Here is an 18492-nt window from a genome sequence, read left to right on the forward strand (position 1 = left end):
TGACGTCTTATCCAGATTTTTCTGGCTTTAATTTTAGGCTTACATTTTCTTTTCGTTAACAAACTATGTTCAAGAAGGGGGACAAGACTAACTGTAGTAACTATATGGAATATCACTTTTGTTGACGTCGTACAAAATTTTGTCGAATATCCTTTTGAGAAGATTAACATCATATGTAGATGAAGTTATTGGGGATCATCAGTGTGGTTTCAGGCGTAATAGATCGACTATTGATCAGATTTTTTGTATTCGACAGATATTGGAGAAAAAATGGGAGTATAAGGGTACAGTGCATCAGTTATTCATAGATTTATAAAAGGCGTATGACTCGGTTAATAGAGATGTTTTATATAATATTCTTACTGAATTTGGTATTCCCAAGAAACTAGTTCGATTAATTAAAATGTGTCTTAGTGAAACTTACAGCAGAGTCCGTATAGGCAGGTTTCTATCTGATGCTTTTCCAATTCACTGTACGCTAAAGCAAGGAGATGCACTATCACCTTTACTTTTTAACTTCGCTCTAGAATATGCCATTAGGAAAGTCCAGGATAACACAGAGGGTTTGGAATTGAACGGGATACATCAGCTTCTTGTCTATGCGGATGATGTGAATATGTTAGGAGAAAATCCACAAACGATAAGGGAAAACGCGGAAATTCTACTTGAAGCAAGTAAAGAGATAGGGTTGGAAGTAAATCCCAAAAAGACTAAATATATGATTATGTCGCGTGATCAGAATATTGTACGAAATGGAACTATAAAAGTTGGAGATTTATCCTTGGAAGTGGTGGAAAGATTCATATATCTTGGAGCAATTGTAACAAATATAAGTGAACATGGGAGGAAATTAAACGCAGAATAAATATGGGAAATGCGTGTTATTATTGGGTTGAAAAGCTTTTGTCATCTAGTCTGCTGTCAAAAAATCTGACAGAATTTATAAAACAGTTATATTACCGGTTGTTCTTTATGGCTGTGAAACTTGGACTCTCACTTTGAGAGAGGAACACAGATTGAGGGTTTTTGAGAATAAGGTTCTTAGGAAAATATTTGGGGCTAAAAGGGATGAAGCTACAGGATAATGGAGAAAGTTACACAATGCAGAGCTGCACGCATTGCATCCTTCACCTGACATAATTAGGAACATTAAATCCAGACTTTGAAATGGGCAGGGCGTGTAGCACGTATGGGCGAATCCAGAAATGTATATAGAGTGTTAGTTGGGAGGCCAGAGGGAAAAAGACCTTTGGGGAGGCCGAGACGTACATGGGAGAATAATATTAAAATGGATATGAGGGAGGTGGGATATGATGGTAGAGACTGGATTCATCTTGCTCAGGATAGGGACCAACGGCGGGCTTATGTGAGGGCGGCAATGAACCTTCGGGTTCCTTAAAAGCCAGTAAGTAAGTAACAAACTATGTTCATATAACTGCATTTCGTCATCATCTGAAGATTCAGATTCAACTAGTGGCGTTCATACATAATTTGTAAAGTACGACAATACACTAAAATACATAACTTGTATTATTTCCCCTAACCATTGATTACCACAATCATAAAAATAACCTCTTCGATTCTTTCTCGCTAGCAACATCTCTTCAAGTGTGTAACGGGCCTTAGTGAGAAATCTTATAATAGCAAAATTATTTTCAGATAGCTTAATTTACCATTCAGTATCGTGTAACGGATACAATATTCTTCCGATGCTTTATTAATGCATAATTTTTCTAATTTTTTAGTTTTCACCACATTACAAAGGTACACTGAGATGTAATTGCACTTTCTTGATTGTCGTAACGTCTTTGCACATACCCACGTTGTTGAATTTAACCTATAACGTAATGAAAATTAAGGAAAGGGGCATAACTTATTAAAAGAGTTAATTCCAAACATGAATTACCTGCTTCTTCATTACATACGCGCATGATAGGAGTCATCTTCCAAAACAACACATTAGAAAGGGCATAAAATGAATACGAAAATAATTTTACATCTGTGGAACAAGAGAAAAAATTCTTATCTTGTGTGTTGAACTTTTATTAGATATATATTATTTTAATGTACCGAAGTATATATGATATTTCCATGCAGATATTCTGCGTCATCATACGATGAAAGAGTAATGGAACGGAGAAAAATTCTCTCTGGTGCCGGGATTTGATGTGTACTTCGGTACATTAAAATAATATATATGATATGCGTAAATCACTTCGTGATTTAAAGCGGCGCTTATTCCGTCGGATCCCGGCCAACTAGTCACTCATAACGAGTGCACCTCAGCACATATGTGGACTTTGGTCCTGCGTTCATAGACATCTATGACGTAGTGCAGAGGGCGGCCACTAGAGGGAACCCAAGAGATGGAGCTTAATCTGAGACAATTCTAACCGGCGTCGGAGTTGTATCCGGTGTGGCTTAGTGGATAAAGCATCAGCACGTAGAGCTGAAAACCCGGGTTCAAATACCGGTGCCGGAGAGAATTTTTCTCGGTTCCATTACTCTTTCATCGTTTTATTAGATAGTTCAGTGTCTCATTTTGAAATTTTAACTTAGGTTTGTAGAAAAGTAAAAAAGATTAGGCAGTAGTCCCATATGCAGATACGAGCATTAAGATGATTTGTTCTGTATATCCAAAAAAAAAAAAAAAAAAAAAAAGATACTAATTAATACAAACGTTTGTTTGGAAAAAGTCAAAGTTAGGCTCCATAAAGTCAAGAGCACCACTGTAAATTTTATAAAGGCTGAATAGAAGGCGAACATGATTTTACATACAAAAGTATTGAAGGGTTCAGAACCATAGTGGGCCAAGCGCCATTTACTAAAACCATAAAAAACAAAGGTTAAAATGAAATTATTACCACAACTCAATGGAAACATGCAGCAAGCAATATGAAGTATACACATTAAAACTCAATGATATGTCAATCTTCATTGAACTATGGTTTTCACTTAACTTTAACCCTTGCTTTCTCCGTTTTTAACAAATGGCGCTTGGCCCACTATGGCTCTGAACCCTTCAATTAGGATAAAATAAAAAGAACAGAGAACGTGAGAAGGAGCTTGTAAGTAATATCTTAAAAAACTTGCTTTGATGATGATGTTTTAAACACTGTATATTATTAACACAGACAAAAAAAACAGAGATCTCTGTTGGTTTAAAAATTAATGTCATGATACTGATTTTAAATGTTATGTTGAAACATGTTTTAATTAATAGATGGTGTTTTAAACAATTTTGAACACTTTGTTTAAAAACTTTTATTTTAAACATCCCAACCCTGCTCACGAGAGAACCCAATTCCCCACTTCAACAAAATAATCAACAATCTGAACAGAGAATGATATTACCTGGGAGGAGTCCCTTATGCGAAAAAGCACAATAACAAAATATGGCCGCTGTAGTGGAGTGAGGTCAATTTTATTTAATGTTAAACGAATCACGTAGGTACTAAAATGCATTAGAAAACTGACATAAATCAAGTGGTGATTTCAATTTAACTCTACGTTCAATCCATTAAATTTGATAAAAAAATACAAATTATCACAAATGTTGGCCGTGGCAGGCCAGTGAACAAATGCCACTTATGAAAGAGAATCGCACTGAACATAAAACATTACCAAATTCAACCAAGCCTATACCTCATGCCTTATGAAGACAACAAGTTAGCGAATACTAATTTCTGAATATCAAGAAAAGAAGCTATCGCTAATAATTAATATACTGCTAAGTTACCCGACCTTCTATACTATCCTACTGCAACTACTTCACAACTAAATGTGTGGTGAAAAATGTAGGCTAATTATATTTTACATACGCACCAAAATGATCAACCACAAAATCACAGATCAACTCTGGTAATCTTATATTAATCTTATAAGTTACATTGCAAGCCAGCGTATGAAGTGTCGATCCCGTAAAAAGTTTACAAAATACGTTTTATTTTAGAAAAACCACAAAGAAAAAAATTATACACATTTAGGTAACTAAAGAGGTTGAGAGTTGATGTTGAAGGCACATCTGCTGAATAATAATAATAATAATAATAATAATAATAATAATAATAATAATAATAATAATAATAATAATTATTATTATTATTATTTATTGATATTTATTTGCTGGACAACAGCCATAGGCCAATAAAAGTCCAGCACAGTGATACAAATAATGAAATAAAATGAACAACTATGGTACACATTACATAATAGAGATAACAATAAAATAAAGAACATAGATTACACTGATTAGTTTACAAGAATTAATACTATTATATTTTAGGAAAGGAGTTAATGCAAATAATAATAACAATAAAATAATAATATTAATTATAATAATTATTATTATTTATTTATTTATTGATATTTATGTGCTGGACAACAGCCATAGGCCAATAAAAGTCCAGGACAGTGACACAAATAATGAAATAAAATGAACAAATATGGTGCACATTACATAATAGAGATAACAATAAAATAAAGAACATAGATTACACTGATTAGTTTACAACAATTAATACTATTATATTTTAGGAAAGGAGTTAATTCAAATAATAATAATAATAATAATAATAATAATAATAATAATAATAATAATAACTATTTATACCGGCAGAGTTAAGACCATAGGGCCTTCTCTTACGCTCTACCAGGTGACGAAGTATACAAGCAGTTAAAAATTTAACAAAAATTTAAAGAAAAGAATGCTAAAATATTACAAAAAAAAAAATAAAATAAAATAATAATAATAATAATAATAATAATAATAATAATAATAATAATAATAATAGCATAATGAAATCGACATTAAGCAACATGAAAATAATACAAAAATAGAAAAAAATAAAGTAAAATACATTGGAATATAGTAAAAGCAATTCATTTAGTACAAATAATTAATATGGAAAACGTAAGGTAGAATATAACAAAATGGAATGTAATATAATAATGATGAAAAAAAAAGAAATACGAATATTAATTAAAATCTACGATAAAAAGGCAATGATAATAAATTCATCGGCTGATAAAGAGAACAAAGAGGCGAAAGGAAGGAAAGATATATATATATATATATATATATATATATATATATATATATATATATATATATATATATATATATATATATATATAGCCTATATTTTTAAAAAACTATCGCAGAGAAAAGAGCTTATAACTGAAAGGAATCTGAATTGAAAAAGTGCGATTTTAATTTATTTTTTAAACTAGACAATATCCGACAGTCTCTGATATGTTGTGGTAGAGAGTTCCAGAGATGAGGTGTAGAGACTGTGAAAGATGAAGAGTAGAAGGATGTTCTGTGTTTAGGAATGGAGAGTGTGGTATGGTGTTGTGAGCGAGTATCTATTTCGTGATATGAGGACAAATGTTGAAAACGAGAAGCTAAGTAGCTATACATGCATGCACCATACGCATGCTACAGATGTCAAAATGAACTTTACTTAGAATATGGCTTAGTTTATAACTGAGTATTGCATCAGACATGTAGGGCCGAAGTCATAGTCAACACTTATTGTAAGGAAACACTTAAGCAGTTGCTTATAATAATTTCCAATTCATAAGTGTCACTGAAGTGAACACTTATTCAAAAAAGGTAGCTTGTTAGCTTACTCAAGTGTTTCCTAATATGCATTGTAATCAGCTGATTCGGTATACAATAGATGATGATTATGATTTAATTTAATTTATTGAGTTCTGTAATTAAAATGAAAATGAGTTTCGGCAAGCAAAAGGTATATCAGAGATATGGAAAACCCTTTAGAGATGTATAATGATCAGCAATTTAAGAGGAGATACCGTTTCGACAAGAACACTGTTGTGAATATTCTGGTGTCTCTCATTTAAATTCATAATACAACCATGAGGCTTACCGATTTCGCCACTGCTGAAAGTACTGGTTGCTTTGAGATTTTATGATACACCAGCATTTCATATAGATTTAAGTGGCATTTTTTTCCCAAAAGTATTCACGTCCCAACAAAGTGTTATTTGCATTTTTGTTTGTATCCTACCCAAGGAATAAGCTGTTAGAATTTGCATAATTATATCACTTCCACTTTGTTTAGCATAAAAATAACTGAAAAAAAAATTAAAATGATTTACTTACAGGAATATTTCCGGAGTTTGCATTAAACTAAACTGCAATTTTATTCCATGTCAATTTCTTCTTTTGGAGAGAACAATTATCAATTTTCTTTACTTTCGACGATATCTCCATATTTCATAACTAGTTATCTTAGCTCACTTCTTTCTTTAATGTAAAATGCTTTCTGGACATCTTGTATAATTTTAGCTATATAATATTTACTTCTGTATTTGTGTATGGCAATAATGCCGATTGAACAATTTGAAGGCGCTGGAAAACAATTGAATGTAGGAAAGCGCTCACGTCTAGCCATGTTGCCATATTTCTTTCGATGTCAAGGGAATGCTCAGGGCATATGAATGAGTAGCGTCTCTGCAATAGATCTGAAATAAGTGCTAAGGAAATGCTCATTACTTAAGTATTTCCTCATTTTATAGGTGACGACTATGAATTCGATCCGTAAAATATTAAAAAGTGAGAAAGGTTTATGAAAGAAAGTTTGAATAAAGCTTCATGTAAACAATATGTTAAATTAAGAACTCTGATGAAGTCGGCTTGGTTGGCGAATCGGTATAGCACTGGCCTTCTATGCCCAAGGTTGCGGGTTCGATCCCGAGATAGGTCGATGGCGTTTAAGTGTGCTTAAATGCGATAGGCTCATGTCAGTAGAATTACTGGCATTTAAAAGAACTGCGGTACAAAATTCCGGCACATCTAGCGACGCTGATATAACCTCTGCAGTTGCGAGCGTCGTTAAATAAAACATAACAAAAAGAACTCTGATCATATCTCAAATGCCTTATTCATGAAAGATATGTACAAGATGTGCTATGGTGACAAGGAAGACGAGAATTTCCAAGATTTATTTTTGTTTCATTAAGTCCATTGAATATAAATTTGAGGGATGAGCACTTTTTGTCGTAAGGTAAACTTATATTTATATAAATGTCGCATACATAAAACAGATAGTAAGGGCTTATAATATACCTCTAATATAGGTTTCTTCTCTTCGTCAGCTGTGACGTCACTTCTTTCTAGAGGCAGTGGGTTGACCTCGAGTTCCACCTTGATCACATCCATCGTAACTGAAAGAATTAAGAAACTGACATCAATTTACAGATCGTAAGCTGATGGGAAAACGTCTTATCTCGTGAGCCTGTACCGCGAACATGGAGTACTATGTTACGATCCATATGAATATAGTAGATATTTACGCGGAAAATATATGTCACTGCAACTAAAAACCAATTGTTCAAGACTATATGCATGCGACACATTCCATTGAAAAAAAAAAGGGTTTAGCCTCCTTAGGCCCGTAACACACTTGAACAGTTTTCGCTAGCGAGACATGTGTTGCGAGAAAGAGGCAAAGAGCCTTCCTCCACACGCTTGGCGAGTTCTCGCTATCACAGATCACACCTCGCTATGATCATCTATGCACTGCCTTCATGCGGAAAGCATTTATCTGATTATAGTAATCACTCGTTGGGGGAAATACACTCAGGGACAAAAAAAAACCGGACACTTTAATATTTGCTGGTATTTTGCAAAACATTATCTTCTCATACAATATTATGGTAGCCATCTGTTGTTATGGAGACGTGTATACATTGTTGATTGTTTTTTGTTTTATGAACAAGCCATTACAACCAAATATTCCAATTTTGCTTTCGGAGTCTCAGTTATAACAATTTTGTCTCAACCATTTTGTGCTTCATTATCGTTATCATTCGTTATTTCTTAATTTTTACATTTTCTAAGTTTAAGTGGGGTTGTAACATTTGTCTTAAAACAAGATGCGACCTGAAGATGTGGCTCGAGCTGTAGCCCTTTACGATGATGGACGCAGTGTACGTTACATTGCAAATGTTATGAATATGGCTAGAAGCACAACCCATGATGCCATAAAACGGTATAGAGAGACCCTGGAATATACCAGAAGACCAGGTTCGGGTCGTCCAAGAGCTACAAATCCAAATGAAGACAGGTATATGGTGTTGAGAGTTCTTAGAGAGCTCAACCTGCCAGCTACTAGTGTAGCCCAGCAATTTGTTAACATGCATGGGCGCCCAATTTCGGCCAAAACAGTTAGAAGGAGGTTGAAAGAAAGTGGACTGATATCAAGTAGACCTGCAACTGGTCCCAGACTTCTCAGGATGCATCGAGTTGAATGACTGCGTTTTGCAAATAATCACAGGGATTGGAGAAATGGACAGTGGAGCTGTGTTCTGTTCACCGATGAGTCCCGTTTCAATCTGTGCTCACCTGATGGACGTGAAAGAGTTTGGAGAAGGAGGGGAGAACGATTTTCACAGTGTTGCATTTCCGAGAATGTGCCGTACGGAGGTGGTGGAGTGATGGTTTGGGCAGGGGTGTGTACGGATGCTCGTAAAGATTTTGTTTTTGTTGAAAATGGAAGACTAACAGCTGATGGGTATATAAATGAATGTTTGGCTGATCATGTTGTGCCATTTGGCCAATTTGTAGGCGATAATTTTGTTTTAATGCATGATAATGCACGGCCGCATATTGCCCATGTGGTCGGAGATTATCTCCAAGAAGTGGGAATCCATGTTCTTCCATGGCCAGCAAGGAGTCCAGACATGAATCCAATTGAACACGTGTGGGATATGCTGGGACAGCGTGTTAAGAATAGATGACCGAGACCAGAATCGTTACAAGAGTTGAGGCGAGGACTTGGCGAAGAATGGGAACTTATTCCTCAAGAAGACATTGCTAACCAAATTGAGAGCATGGCAAGACGTATGGATGCAGTTATTCAAACCAGAGGGGGTAATACCCGTTACTAAAAAGAGTTTTTAATGTTTAAGGCGTCATAAAATGAAAAAACAGTTAGACCAAACGATGCCATAGTTATACGCCCTTTGTAATTTTTTGTAAATTTTCTGATCAGAGATTTTTTTTTTCAAATGTTGTCGTATAAGGTGCTAAATGAAACATTATTTTGTTTAAACGGGTTTTGTTTCATTTTGAAATAATTGGCAACAAAATACAAGCAAATATAGAAGTGTCCGTTTTTTTTTGTCCCTGAGTGTATTATAGGTTATGTATTTACGTATATTGTCGTACTTAAATATATAACCTGTAAATATATTGTCGCACTTTACAAATTACGTACGAACGCAATGTTGAATTCTTAGTATTCAGAAGATGAGGAAATGGAGTTACATGAACATGTCTTGTTCACGAAAAGAAGAATTAGTCCTAAAATTAAAGCCAGAAATATCTGAAAATCACATTGTATATTACGAAAATAAGGGCGAGTTTTGGACACTGGTTTCGATTTGAATGATGATAGGTTTAGGCGTTATTTCAGGTTCAATGGACCACAGTTTTTTTGCCATTTATGATAGAGAATTCTTTGCTATATTCCGATTAATATTACGTAAACTGTTAAGACATATAGATACATTATTTCAAATGTTTAATCAATACTATTAAATTTCATAAAAATAAAATATAGCCTTATTTATTTTCAGATAATCTGATAGTTGTCTCCAGATTTCTTCTTTAAGTTTCGTGTTTTTACAGTTTTCATCCCGTGTATCATATAAATAGGCCTACGGGTGACATCGTACAAGTTCGATAAGTTCCTGACTGCAATTATCAGCCATCTTTCCTCATTTTCAAATAAAAACAATACAATTCATCGCCACCTGTGATATCTTTTTCTACATTCAATCGTCATAAAGAGTATAAATGTCAAACATCTATGATAAATGTGTCACGAAAATTCGCTGAGCTACCGATTTCAGCGAGGAACTCGCGCGAGGTTTTTGCCTTGAGCGAGAATCTCTTCCAATGTGTGGACGTCCATTTGAATCCATGTTATCAATTTTTTTTTATTTTCTCGCAACATATTTCTCGCTGGCGAAAAATCTGCAAGTGTGTTACGGGTTTTAATTGAAGGAATTATCTAAGTGATATGAGGCCGAGGAATGTAAAAATTATTTAAGTACGTTTTCTGTCGCGTGTGTAGTGGATAGATACCAAATTTCACCCTTAAAAATTGCAGTGTATGAGTTTTAAGACACCCTATATGGGATTTATATTATTCTGCACCGGTAATCCAAAAATAGCGAATAAAACAAACAAATGAGTAAATATACATACAGTGAGTGTAGAAGGTCTTCATACACCAAAATATTTTAACTAAATAGATTTATATGCGAGGTTTAGTAAAAGCAACAATTTCTTTTTTCTATACACGTATTAACATAACTAACAAATTTATATGCACATGATTAATCAGGACCAATCCTGTTAATAGAAAATAATTTCTTCTCTAAAAAAAAACTAAACACACAAAAACAAAAAGTGTTCGTACAGTTACAAATTAAGGTCCCATTCTTCATCAGTTAACAGAAATTGATACTTGGTAGGATTTTCCTTTTTTTTTCTCACAACTCTTGTGAGACGTCTTAAGATTGATGTCACCAAATTTGTAATCTTGGAAGGCGGAATTTTATTCCATTCTTCTAAGAGAGAATCCTTCAGATCCTGTTTGTTCTTCAGTTGCCATTCTCTGAATTTGGAGTCGAGATTTTCCCACACATGCTCAACGGGATTTTGTATCTGGTTACAATAACTAATATGCAAAGATCCAGCCCCAGCAACAATCATACACCGATAAACAATAATAGTGGGTAGCCGGGTACTGTACAAGAATATTCAAGTCTTAACAGTTTATGACTATTTGGAAGATCTAACACCCATAATTGAACTAGATCCAATATAGCGAATCAGTCAGTTCGATACCATAGTTCGAGGCAATACTTCTTACAAGACCAGTAACAGTAAAATATCGGTACTTATAGTCAAGTAATATAATATACCGTAACCAATCTAGAATGATAATATATTCAATATTATAACCCATTGGCAATGGTAAAGTTTAGCGGTCCCTGCTTAGGTCGTTCTTGCACGCATGAAAATAAGAATGGAATTTACACTCTTTGGACAGGAAGTACTATGTGACTCAAAAGGATGACGGAAATAACAGAAGGCTAACGGTTTCATTTATGGAATTATTGACGTAGTTTAAGAAGGCTACACCAGAGTCGCATTCGCGGTATATGTCTGCAGTTTGAACCCAGTGAGGGCAATATTTGCTCGATCCCCGACATGAAATTATTATTTTTGGGTACAGCAGAGTCGCATTCGCATTGAAAATAATACATTTTGATAATATACACAACATTCGCGGAATATGCCTACAGTTTGAACCCAGTGAGGGCAATATTTGCTCGATCCCCACATGAAATTATTATTTTTGGGTACAGCAGAGTCGCATTCGCATTGAAAATAATACATATTTGATAATATACACAATTAGAACTAAAAACGAGATATGATAGTATATTACCAAAAAATTATACCGTATATTTTCATTACTGTTACAGTACCTAATATTGTAATTAAATGAAATGAAGCATGCTTCATTACGAAATTCTTGCACATTCATTTATGCATGAATCAATAATTTTCAGTTGCATCGCACGTATATTTTGATGTTTTAAAATTATAGGTTATGTTTACTCTATCACTACTTTATTTCTACATTCGCAATTATGCAATTATAATTAAGCATAACGTTATGTATGACGACTTGTAAAGGCAATTTGTCTACATATCAATTGCATTTATTCGTTTCATACAGTACTTCAATCTGAAGTCTGATTAGTTAAATATGTTACTAGGACTAAACTAGCGCATATATTCTTTGCATATAGGAATTAGTTTGGTTAATTTAGACTTTTATTATGCCTTGTTTATAGGATCAAATGCATTTCCACAAAAAATAAATTGAAATCACAAGAACTACCTCAGCGCTAGTAATCAGTGACGTATGCAATGGAAGGGAACAGGAACTGGCCACCCTACCCCCATTATTTCTTGGCCTAGTTGCTTTATAAGTGATGCTTTATTGGTCTTCGGACACTTGACTAAACGACAGCTGTATTGCAATAAGGCGACCTCAAAGCAACCAGATTTACAAGGTTATGTTGTCATGTCGAACGTGAATGTGATAGCACAATTATTCAAATTACAGACCACTGTATTAATATATGTATAAATATATTGCTGAATAATTTTTTTACAGCGAAAGAAAGCATTTGTGTTGAGAAATCTTCACATATATGCTACTAGTTATGGACACTGATAAAGCATTTCCGGAAAATATCAGGAATACTTAATGTACTCAGTTCAAATTAAGAACCAGTTATATAATATAACCATTTCTGTCTAATTTTGATGTTCTTCAATGCCCCGTCATTCCATAATTACGTTATGATACCATATAGGAATTATAGGTTATGTTTACTGTATTTACCTCATATTTCTATATCCGCAATTATACTCATAATTAAGCATAATGTCACGTATGATACCCCGCACTTTCAATTGTATTTTAATTAACTTATTTATTATGATACTGAGTTGTATTGAATTGTATTTATCGACTATCTACGAAGGGAAAATATATACGGTAGGCCTAACCTATGTAGGCTACATTTCATAGGAGAGACTGTGGTGAATTTTCTACCTACAAGTAAGGATGGTAATCGTGTTCTGAAGTCTATCCTAAATATATTCTTCTTTATTAAATCTCAAAATAGCCTTCGTTCTCAACTTAAAATGTTAATGCAAACAGGTTATGTTAACATGCTGATTTCTCTTCACATTAAAATTAAAACAGTTTTATAATTATACCTGCAACATATTATGCAACAAATAAATGGAACTTATGCACACTTTACACTAAATAAACATTTTAATTTTATTATTTATTTATTTCTTACTATACTGGGTTGTATTCAATTATATTTATCTACTAGCTACCAGAGGACGTAAACTAATATCATAGAAGGGACTGTGGTGAATTTTCTACCTACAATTAAAGAAGGCAAATGTGCTAAATTAAAATAAACTCTCACTTTGAGAGAGGAACATAGGTTAAGCGTGTTTGAGAATAAGGTTCTTAGGAAAATATTTGGGGCTAAGAGGGATGAAGTTACAGGAGAATGGAGAAAGTTACACAACGCAGAACTGCACGCATTGTATTCTTCACCTGACATAATTAGGAACATTAAATCCAGACGTTTGAGATGGGCAGGGCATGTAGCACGTATGGACGAATCCAGAAATGCATATAGAATGTTAGTTGGGAGACCGGAGGGGAAACAACTTTTTGGGAGGCCGAGATGTAGATGGGAGGATAATATTAAAATGCTTTGGAGGGAGGTAGGATATGATGATAGAAACTGGATTAATCTTGCACAGGATAGGGACCAATGGCGGGCTTATGTATGGCAGCAATGAACCTGCGGGTTCCTTAAGAGTAATTTGTATTGTTATTTGAGGTTATAAGGCTAAGTTGTTCCTGTTTTGGTTTTGATTTCTCTTTTCGGCTGAAATGCCATCAATTTAAAGTGAATCAACTATAGTGAATATGATTAATGAATCAAAGGATATTTTATTCGGTGCTTTTTAAAGCATATTAGCAAAAAAGGTAAAGTAAACCAATGAAGAAAAATGTTTGTAATGTTTGAGGCTATGGAACTGATACCTCAGAACAAAGATTATGCATACGTTAAGAAAGAAACTTTGACAAGTACAAATTCAAGTTCACAGTTAGTATCATAATATAAACATATTATGTAGCCAGTGGGTCTACTGCCGACATGAATGCCACTTAATATGACTTGATGAAAAATTCGCTATTTTTTTTTCAGCTTTACATTTGATCTATTCATAAACTAGCGTAGTTTTATATTTAATTTGTAGGCTAAAGTTGATAGTGTCAGAAGAACTGGCAGTGGAGGAGGGAAGCCAGCAAAAATTACTGCAGTTGATGAATTGGTATTAGATTATTAAGAAAAAATTCTGCAAGTGTTGCTGGTCTAGGACAGAAAGACCTGATGGCATTGGAAAATATGCCAAATAATCAACATTCCAATTTGTAGAGCAACTTGTATTTGAAGCTTTCCTCATAATGCATGACTTCTATTTGTTTGTCTTGTTATGGCAGGTCCCACTATATTTAACAACTCTTCAAGTTTTTCAGCACTTTACCTAATCTGTTCATTATATTTAAACAGTGCTCCCATAATGGAATAATTGTTCTTTCTGGATATAATATTAGCTCTTCTCACAACAACTTCATCACTTGAATCGCAACCAGTAAACCACTTATTAAAAAAATAACTACAATATTTTGTTTTGATTATCTGAGAAAGGTTGTCACTGGTAACTGATAATATAGAAATCATCCAATCTTTAGACTCTTGTAGCAATATTCCTGTTGAATACTAGTATAATCAACTAAATCAGCATTTTAAGAAACAGAATCACTTATGAACTGGTGAAATCGAACAATATTACTAGTCTGTGAACTGGTACTACTACTTTACCCTTGTATTTTGTAGAAACACAGACTTTTTAAAAAATTTATTTAATAAACTAATATTACTACTGTGCAGACTAATAATATTGCGTAGTCCATGAGTTTCGAGAAACAGGCCCCTGGTCTAGATCGAGAAGGCATTGATATCAGTCTTCAGTTTGAACCCAGTCAGGACTATATTTGCCAAGTTCGATCTCCGACATTTAATTATTATTTTTGGCTACACCAGAGTCACATTCGCTTCCATCGAATATCCGTCTTCAGTTTGAACCCAGTCAGGGCTATATTTCCTTAGTTCGATCCCCGACATTTAATTATTATTTGAAGGGCTCACAACCAGAGTTGGCCAAGTCCACCCGTGATCAGTTTGTGGAGTAATACAATCTCGGATGAAGAAAACTTAGATTTATCCATTGCTATAACAAACAAAGTCCATAACTCATTTGTTACTCCACAGAGGACAGCATTTCCTAAAGAAGGTGAATGAAGACTCAATATCTCAGAACTATTCGAGATGAACTTGGTCCACTCTGGTTGTGACCCCCTATGTAGGTATAATGAAATCGCTGGAAAAATCTAAAAACATGTATAGAAAATGAACCTCTCACTTTATATGTCAGTCCACAGTTGGGACCCACTGACGGCTATATTTCCTCAGTTCGAGTCCCGAAATTTAATTATCCTTTATTCTAGGTATAATACAATTGCTTGAAAAAAAAGTATGCACAATTACCCTCTCACTTTAAACGTCAGTCCACAGTTTGAACCCAGTGACGGCTGTATTTCTTTGAGTTCGAGCACCGAAAATTGATTATTGTTTTATTATAGATATAATACAATTGCTGGAAAAGCCTAAAAAAAAAAGTATACAAAATTACTCTCTCACTTTAGACATCAGTCTACAGTTTCTACCCAGGGCGGTTATATATTCTCAGTTCGAGACCCGAAATTTAATTAAATTTATTACATTACTAATTTTGACAACAGCTTTGCTTGTTAATTTAAAATGGCTGTGTTATTACATTATTGTGTATTATTCATTGTCTATACAAGTTTTTAGATTTTTACAGCAATTGAATTATACCCCCAATAAAAGTAATTAATTTTCGGTGCCCGAACTCGGAAAATATAGCCGTCACTTGGTTCAAACTGTAAACTGAGATTTAAAGGAAGAAGTTCATTCTGTATACACTTTATTTAGATTTTTAGAGCAATTGTATTATATCTATAATAAAGAATAATTTAATTTCGGGGTTCGAACCGTCGACTGACATTTAAAAGAGAGGTTAAAGCGACAGACGTTCATTGTGTAAATATATTCATAGACAACATAATTGCGCTTTTTATATACCTATAATAAAGAATAATTTAATTTCGGGGTTCGAACCGTCGACTGACATTTAAAAGAGAGGTTAAACCGTCGACTGACATTTAAAAGAGAGGTTAAAGTGACAGACGTTCATTGTGTAAATATATTCATAGACAATTAATATAATTGCGATTTTTATGTACCTATAATAAAGAATAATTTAATTTCGGGGTTCGAACCGTCGACTGACATTTAAAAGAGAGGTTAAACCGTCGACTGACATTTAAAAGAGAGGTTAAAGTGACAGACGTTCATTGTGTAAATATATTCATAGACAATTAATATAATTGCGCTTTTTATATACCTATAATAAAGAATAATTTCATTTCGGAGTTCGAACCGTCGACTGACATTTAAAGGAGAGGTTAAAGTGACATACGTTCATTGTGTAAATATAATCATAGACAAATTAATATAATTGCGCGTTTTACGCCACTCTAGTATCGGCTTCGTAAACTACGCCGTCAATTGCATACATAAAACCGTCAGACTTATTTTATTATGGCAGTGCTTTTGAATCCCGTTGTACTTGCATGCGTGCAATAACGACCTAAGCAGGTACCGCTAAACTTTACCATTGCCCCCATTTTTACTTACAATATAATTATACACTTCAAGGAAATGTATTTCAACGTCCCTAACTATGTAAGATGCAGAGATGCTTTCGCATGTTCACTCAGATCTAAATGGCAGTGACAGTATAAAGTATAAAGCAAGCGGTGCATAGACATGTTCATAAAGGGGAAAATAAGTTTAATTTATAATGCTATTACAATAACACTTTATTGATAGTAATTTTTGTTCTTACAAATTTCCTTGGTTTCTACAAAGGGTAGTTTGCACGCAATGTAATCAGAAATGTTTCAAACACGCCTGCATTTTGTCCTCGCACAGAATTCGTGTAGGACGGAAACAAATTGTCGTGATATTCCAAATTGACGTTTTCACTTGCATTTTGCATGCATCCATAGATTTTAAATATTCAGCGTGTGAATTTGTGGATCACTTAGATCAACAAAGTTATGTTCATGGCTGATAACTAAATTATTGTAGGCATACATACATTTGCATAGGATAGCCATTCTTCCGAAACGATTCGAGTTTTGGGCAAATTGTACCCCGCATTATGATGACTTCCGATGTGGGAGCCAATCAATCTTAAACTTCTACCAGAGAAAACTTACCGCTTTATCTTTCCTGGTCTCCAAATACCTAGAGGCCTTCCATACATTCTCACCCATGTGACAGTTACAACGGAACTAAGCCTACTTGCTGTCATCAATTTTCACTGCAATTTGATCACCATTTTCGTCAAAACTTCTAATCACACCCGGCCAGCATCATGAAATATTTCAGTATATCCAAAATTCGGTTGAACGAGCGTTGAGCGACTTCAGCCGATTTTGCAATAGACACCGACCCATTTAGGTTAATTTCAATTAAGAAACACGCCAAACGAATTATCTTTGCACATAAAACGGATGGTCCCTGGACCAAATTATCGTAACTTATAATTATTTGAATGCAACAGAAGTCAGAAGTCTTGCTAAAATCGGCGGAAGTCGCTCAACGCTCGTTTCTAGTATTACTCCACAACTGTGAAGTAACGGTTAGCGCGTCTGACCGGGAAACCAGGGTTCGATTCCCGTTCGGGGCAAGTTGAGTTGAGTTGAGTTGAGTTTTTTTTTCTGGGGTTTTCCCGTCAACCAAATATGAACAAATGCTGGGTAACTTTTGGTGCTTGACCCGGACTCATTTCACCGGCATTATAACCTTCATCTCACTCAAACGCTAAATAACCTAAGATGTTGTTAATGCGTCGTAAAATAACCCACTAACAAATTAATGGTGGAGTTAACACGCGTAATTGCAGACTTTGGTCGAAGAAGACAACAATGGAGTAGCACACACTGTTACAGTAAACGGCAAGTGCTACTCCTGCATGTTACAGAACTTCATCCCTAGGCTGAGGAATCACGTTATGGAAAACATAATCTTCATGTAAGATGGCGGTCCACCCCACATCCTTATCCCTGTAAAACAATTAATTTCGCAGATGTTCGGCGATCGTTTCATCATTAGGCTCCTTCCAAAAATTTGGCCTCCGCGTTCTTCAGATTTCTATCTGACCGACTTTTGATTTGGTTTGGAGTTTTTCTGACACACCCAACAACCCTACTGTAACTGAAAGATGCCATCTCGCAAGAAATAGCCAATATTCCAAGACATTATCTGCAAAATGCTGTGCATGGTGTCGCAGATAGAATGCTATACTGAACAAGAGAATGGAGGACATCTTCCCAATGTTTTGTAAACTCCGTTGTCTGCCCAACACTGAGGATTTTGTTTTTTCCCTATCAAATATAATAATATAGCGCTTTTAACGTTTCAACTGACTTGTGAAATATCCTGTTTTATAGCAGATCACGCTCACCCCTTTTATAGAGGAAATCTATATTAATGATACATCTGTAACCGAAATTTTTCTGGTAATTTTCGATTTCCCAAAAATAATTGGTGTCGACATGGATAATGAATCATTCTGAAACCAAAAATACATTTTTTTTTTCTTTGTATGTCTCTCTG

At 34.4% G+C, this 18492-nt stretch overlaps 1 protein-coding gene across 2 annotated transcripts in view; it reads right to left on the reverse strand.

The window, feature by feature from the left end:
* LOC138692132 (zinc finger protein 665-like) overlaps positions 1-16582 on the reverse strand; it is a 36480-nt gene extending 19898 nt beyond the window's left edge. For both annotated transcript variants that reach the window (XM_069815113.1, XM_069815114.1), the window contains exons 1-2: positions 16504-16582; positions 7097-7194 (exon numbers count right to left, since the gene is read on the reverse strand). In XM_069815113.1, coding sequence (XP_069671214.1) covers positions 7097-7189 — 93 coding nt within the window. In that variant the 5' untranslated portion in view covers positions 7190-7194; positions 16504-16582. The remainder of the gene's footprint in view (positions 1-7096; positions 7195-16503) is intronic.
* Between the last annotated feature and the right edge of the window lie 1910 nt (positions 16583-18492).

Source organism: Periplaneta americana, chromosome 16 (genome assembly GCF_040183065.1).
Source record: "Periplaneta americana isolate PAMFEO1 chromosome 16, P.americana_PAMFEO1_priV1, whole genome shotgun sequence".
Classification (NCBI taxonomy): Eukaryota; Metazoa; Arthropoda; class Insecta; order Blattodea; family Blattidae; genus Periplaneta; species Periplaneta americana.